We start from the raw sequence: 6527 nt of genomic DNA, 5'->3' as shown, positions 1-6527 counted from the left end.
GTTCAAAAATTGAGGGCCAGAAAAAACCAGATTGAAGGACTTTTGCAGCAGTTCTTTCTCCATTGTAGTGCCCTCCATAGGTCGAGTTATGGCAATGCCATTGAATTTTCTAGGCCTCGGTTGAATCAACGCATCTTCTAATGATGTTGTCAGTTCCATATTTGAATAGATATGGCTCATCCCAAATGTAAAGGTTGACTTCTTTTAGAAATGTTCGCTTTTGCTGATAGTTGAAATGATCAGGAATAATTCATGAAGCCTTGTAGTTGGATATATGAGCAATCCACGATTTCCTGAAGGAGAAATAGCTTTTCGTCCGGAAATGCTTCAGTTATTTCTCTTTCTCCTTTCACGACTTCTTCATTAATTAATCTTGACAAATGATCTACCACAAGATTATCTTTCCCACTTTTGTCACGGATTTCCAAGTTAAATTCCTGCAAAAGTAGCACTCAACGTATTAAACATGGCTTGGAGTCAGGTTTTTTTAGTAGATATATGATTGCGGCATGATCAGCAAAAATAATTATTTTTGCCCCCAATCAAATAACTTCAAATTTTTCTAATGCAAATACAATAGCTAGCAATTCCTTTTCTATAGTAGTATAGTTAATTTGTGCCTCATTTAAAACTTTGCTAGCATAATGTATTGCATGGAAAACCTTTTCCCTCCTTTGTCCCAAAATTGCACCAATTGCGTAATCATTGGTGTCACACATTAAATCAAAAGGTAGATCCCAGTTTGGTGCAATTATGACAAGAGCAGTTACCAAACAATTTTTTAAAGAATTGAATGCTTCTAAACAAGAATCATCAAAATTAAAATCTTTAAGGAGAAGGTTGCAAAGGGGTTAGGTGTTTTGGAAAAATCTTTGATAAAGTGTCGGTAAAATCCAGCATGTCCTAGAAAGCTTCTTATGCTTTTAACATTTGTTGGTGGTGGAAGCTTCTCTATGACTTCTACTTTTGCTTTATCAACCTCTATTCCTTTTCTTGAAATTTTGTGCCCCAAAACAATGCCTTCGGTGACCACGAAATTGCATTTCTCCCAATTTAGTACCAGGTTTGTCTCAACACATCTTTCCAAGACTGTCTCCAGATTCATCTGGCATATATCAAAAGAATCTCCAAATACTGAAAAATCAACCATGAAGACATCGATGCATTTTTCCACCAAATCGGCGAAAATAACCAGCATGCATCTTTGAAAAGTGGGTAGAGCATTGCATAATTTGAATGACATCTTTTTGTAGGCGTAGACACCAAAAGGACAAGTGAATGCTGGTTTTTCTTGATCTTGTGGATCTACATCAATTTGGTTGTATCTTGAGTAACCATCTAGGAAATAATAGAAGGTTCGCCTGATAATATTTCTAACATCTGGTCCATGAAGGGCAAACGGAAGTGGTCTTTTCTAGTAACTGCATTGAGTTTACGATAATCTATGCCTACTCTCCAACCAGTAACAGCTCGAGTTGGAATGAGCTCATTGTTGTCATTATGGATTATCATAATTCATTCTTTATTTGGTACTACTTGCACATCACTTACCCATTTTCTGCCGAAAATGGGGTAAATCATATCGGCTTCTCACATTTTTATCACTTCCTTCCGAACAACTTCTTTCATCGTCGGATTGAGCCTCCTTTGTGGTTGAGCTACTGATTTGAAATCATCCCCCATCATGAGTTTGTGCATGCAGTAAGAAGGACTAATTCCTTTTAGATCTTTCGAAGTCCAACAAATTGCTTGTTGGTGCCTCTCCAAGACTTGTATCAACTTGTTTTCCTTCAAGGTAGCAAGTTGCTGATGATAACTGGTTTGTGGGAGTCGCCTTTTAGAAATACATACTTTAAATGTGATGGTAACTCCTTTAGTTCTGATTCTGGTTCTTTTTTCTCGTCTCCACTTTGATCTAGTTCATGAGAAATTTGATGATAATATGGATTTCTAATCAGTTGTTCTTTTTCTCCATCCTCCAGATTTTGTTCTTGTGTGTCCCAAGAGTTATCAGGTTGAGGCTGTTTCGAGCATAGTTGATGTGAACCCAAATGAGCCTAAGGAGGATAATCAGGAATTAAGAGGCATAGGTGGGCCCATGCCAAGGGCAAGGGCCAAATGTGTACACAATGCACTTTCAAGACATCAAGCGAATTCCCCTAAGCTCAAACCAAGGGAGTCACCTCTTTTAGTATATCACCTTACATGTGGGCCAATGTGGGGAAAATAATTCCCAACCCTTTTAATAGGGCACGACCATTTTTCTAAACATGGCTAGGACACATTTATTGTGTCCTAAGTTTTTTTCATTCAAGCATTTAATTTGTCTTTTGTTTTCAATTTCAGAATAAATGAAGCCTTGAAGTCAACTTGGGCATTTAGTGCTAAACATTCAAGCCAAGACCAAGCATGGAAGTTTTCCATCCACTTAAGTGTGATTTCAAGTCAAGTATGAATGAACTTTCAAGGGAAACCGTCCAAGTCATGCACCAATTGATTGAGTCGTCCACACTTGCATTCAAAATGCAAGGTTGTCGTCCAAAGCCTAGTTTGTGCCGTCCACTATAATGGGATTACAAGTCAAGCATCAATGAGCTTTCAAGGGAAACTGTCCAAAGTCACGCACACATTGATTGAGCCGTCCAAACTTGAATTCAAAATGCAAGGTTGTCGTCCAAAGACTAGTTTGTGTCATCCACTTTAATGTGATTACAAGTCAAGCATGAATGAGCTTTCAAGGGAAACCGTTCAAAGTCATGCACACATTGATTGAGCCGTCCAAAGTCATGCACACATTGATTGAGCCGTCCAAAGTCATGCACACATTGATTGAGCCGTCCAAAGTCATGCACACATTGATTGAGCCGTCCAAACTTGAGTTCAAAGTGCAAGGTTGCCGTCCAAAGTTTAATGCATCCATGAACCTTTCAAAGTGATTATTCGTGCAAGGCAATTAAACACACATTGAGTCATGAAGGCAATTAATTCATGGAGAACACAACTTCAAGGAGCAGAATTTCTCATCAAGAATACAAGGAATCCGAGACTTAGAATTAAGGCTTTGTCATGGAAAATTTAAAATGTCATTTATGTGTAATTTGAATTTGTTTAGGATTTCGGTTGGGCCTAATTTACTCACCATGAGTTAGCCTATAATTGTAACATTTCGGATGGAATGAAATTAAGTTTGATTTTGAGTAAAATTATAAGGATTCTTTCTTTGTGTGAGAGTGTTATCTTCTCCAAACTTCTTGGCTGAACCAAGATTAAATATTCTTATCAAGAACCACGTTCTTGTGGCGAATATCACCCGGCTTATCAACATCATTGTTGTGGCGCCTATCACCTTCATTCCTTTACCATCTTCTTTTATCCTTTATAATTTCCTTGCTGCCAAAAATTCACCTTCAAAGACAACCCATAAAACTGTGGGTTAAGAACACCAAACAAGATAGGTTGTTGTAAAAAGGATCTCCTGAAGAGGTTCTCATCAAGTGGTATTCAGAGCTAAGGTTCTTGCTTGGTGTGTCAAAACATTTTCCTCTTGATTCGCCGTGAGTCACATTGTCTTTCTTACATTACAAAAACAAAAACCAAAAACATAAAGTGTCAAAAAATTTTTTGTTGGCCGAGAGTCTTCACTATAGTTCTTACATTCCAAAAACAAAAGTGTCAAAGTTTTCTTCTATAACCGTGAGTCCTTTCTTATTAATTGCCGAAAACAAAACCAAAAAGTGTCAAAATCCAAAACCGAAAACCAAAAGTGTCAAAACAAAGTGTCAAAAGTCCATACACAAAACCGTGTCACAAGTCTTGCTAAGTTAGGTGTTTTCTTTCACAGTTAGTGATTCTGCCTTGGTTCATTCAAGAAACCGTGGAGGAGAGTGAGGGTTGAGTGAAACACAAGTGAGTTTGAGTAATACATCTTCTACTAAATACTTGAGTGAAACACAAAGTGAGGTTGAGAGAAAATGTCTAGTGAAAGTGAGAGTCCAATAATGTCTCCTAGATCAGCAACACTTTTTGCTAGAATGACAACACAATTTGAAGCTTTAAGGAGAGAAATGTAACAAATGAGAATAGATAATGATAGGAGGTTTAGATATCGTGAAAACGGTTATTCAAGTGAGGAGGAAGGAGGAAGGAGGAAGAAGGAGAGCAAGGAGAGGGGTACGAAGGGAGGAAAAACTTGAGGGAGTTAAAATAAATGTTCCCACCTTTATTGGGAAAAATGACCCAGAGGCTTATTTAGAATGGGAGCTTAAGATGGAACAAGTGTTCGAATGTAACTTTTACCAAGAGAGTAAGAAAGTTAAGGTGGCTGCTCTTGAGTTCAAGGAGTATGCCTTGATTTGGTGGGAGCAACTCAATAAGGAGAGAAAGAGGGCTGGAGCCGAGGCTATTAACACTTGGGTATAGATGAAAGTGTTAATGAGAAGAAGATTTGTCCCTAGCTCATACCAAATGGACATTCACAACAAACTCCACAGACTCACTCAAGTGTCTAAGAGTGTTGATGAATACTTCAAAGAAATGGAATTAGCTTTGCTAAGGTCCAACTTTGAGGAGGATAGGGAGGCTACTATGGCAAGGTTCTTACATGGTTTAAACCAAGAAATCCAAGATATTGTTGAACTACAACATTATGTTGAATTGGATGATTTGGTTCAACAAGCCATGAAAGTGCAGCAACAACTAAAGAGGAGGAAATCAAGATTTTCCTCAAGTTCTAGTTCCAAGTTCCAAAGCTCAAAATGGATGGATAGATCTAAGAAGGAGGGAGGACCATTTGAGAGTAGTACTCCAACTACTAAGGAAGTCGTGGCCACAAGCCAAGGCAAACAACCTATGGGATCTAATCAAAGAAGCCGAGATGTAAAATGCTTCAAGTGCTTAGGCCTTGGACATATTGCTTCTCAATGTCCCACAAGAAGGACAATGATCATAAGAAATGGGGAAGTAGAGTCTCAATCCAAGGACTCTAATGATGAAGAAAATGAGCATGAGGAGGAAAATGCTACCATTCCCGACGGTGACTTATTCATGGTAAGGAGGCTCTTAGGAAGCCAAATCAAAGAGGAGGATGCAAGTCAGAGGGAAAACATCTTCCACATAAGATGTATTATGGATGACACAAGATGTATTGTGGATGGTAAGCTATGTTCACTAATTATTGATAGTGGAAGTTGTGCTAATGTGGTTAGTACAAGATTAGTGTCAAAACTTAATCTTGTGACTAAGTCACATCCCACTCCTTACCGAATGCAATGGTTAAGTGAGGTTGGGGAAATGATTGTCAATAAGCAAGCTGAGATAAGTTTTTCAATTGGGAAGTATGTGAATTCTGTGGTATGTGATGTGGTTGACATGGATGCTAGCCATTTACTTTTGGGTCGTCCATGGCAATATGATAAGAAAGCCACACATGATGGCCGAACTAACAAGTTCTCTTTTGAGCACTAAAACCGCAAGGTTGTGCTATCCCCTTTGTCTCCTATGCAAGTTAGTGAGGATAAAAAAAATTGAGGGAAAAGATTGAAGTAGAGAGAAAAGAAAGGGAGAGATAAAAGTTGAGTGAAAAGCCAAGTGAAAAGAAAATAAAAATGAGTGAAAAGAAAGAAACAAACAAGAGCAAAAAGAATGAGATTGTAAAAAAGAGGGATATATGGCAACAAAATGAGAGATAAAGCATGTTTTGATTTCAAAGCAACCATTGTACCTACTTTTTAGTAGGGAGTTTTGCCTAACCACTAACCCTTCTAAGGAAGGAAGTTTGCCTATGTTTGTTGAAACTCTTTTGCAGGAATTTGGTGATGTATTCCCTCAAGAAGTGCCTCATAGATTACCACAAAGTGATGGAGAATTAATTTCGAGGTCGAAATCCTTTCAAGAAGGAGGGAATGATGTGAACCCAAATGAGCCTAAGGAGGATAATGAGGACCTAAGAGGCATAGGTGGGCCCATGACAGGGGCAAGGGCCAAACGTGTACACAATGCACTTTCAAGACATCAAGGGAATTCCCCTAAGCTCAAACAAAGGGAGACACCTCTTTTATTACATCACCTTACATGTGGGCCAATGTGGGGAAAATAATTCCCAACCCTTGCAATAGGGCACGACCATGTTTCTAAACATGGCTAGGACACATTTATTGTGTCCTAAGTTGTTTTTCATTCAAGCATTTAATTTTTCTTTTGTTTTCAATTTCAGAATAAATGAAGCCTTGAAGTCAACTTGGGCATTTAATGCTAAACATTCAAGCCAAGACCAAGCATGGAAGGTTGTAAAAGAAAGAAACAAACAAGAGCAAAAAGAATGAGATTGTAAAAAAGAGGGATATATGGCAACAAAATGAGAGATAAAGCATGTTTTGATTTCAAAGCAACCATTGTACCTACTTTTTAGTAGGGAGTTTTGCCTAACCACTAACCCTTCTAAGGAAGGAAGTTTGCCTATGTTTGTTGAAACTCTTTTGCAGGAATTTGGTGATGTCTTTCCAAAGGAAGTACCTCACGGGTTGCCACCA

At 38.3% G+C, this 6527-nt stretch overlaps 1 protein-coding gene across 1 annotated transcript; it reads right to left on the bottom strand.

Annotated features, from left to right (window-relative positions):
• On the bottom strand, positions 240-1512 carry LOC109327109. The gene is made up of 3 exons (XM_019560149.1): positions 1401-1512; positions 1061-1305; positions 240-437 (listed from the first exon to the last, which is right to left on the bottom strand). Exons 1-3 carry the CDS (start codon positions 1510-1512, stop codon positions 240-242), a joined length of 555 nt encoding a protein of 184 aa, XP_019415694.1.

Source organism: Lupinus angustifolius, chromosome LG02 (assembly GCF_001865875.1).
Source record: "Lupinus angustifolius cultivar Tanjil chromosome LG02, LupAngTanjil_v1.0, whole genome shotgun sequence".
Lineage (NCBI taxonomy): Eukaryota > Viridiplantae > Streptophyta > Magnoliopsida > Fabales > Fabaceae > Lupinus > Lupinus angustifolius.
This window is presented reverse-complemented; position numbering and strand designations above follow the sequence as displayed.

Bases quoted from the DNA above. Each gene is read 5' to 3' on its own strand.
- LOC109327109 (XM_019560149.1), bottom strand. From the start codon at position 1,512: ATGATAATCCATAATGACAACAATGAGCTCATTCCAACTCGAGCTGTT. The intron at 1,306-1,400 runs GTTTGCCCTTCA...AAATTGATGTAG, and splicing joins TACTAGAAAAGACCACTTCC to ATCCACAAGATCAAGAAAAA. The intron at 438-1,060 runs GTACTAAATTGG...CTACTTTTGCAG, and splicing joins GATGTGTTGAGACAAACCTG to GAATTTAACTTGGAAATCCG.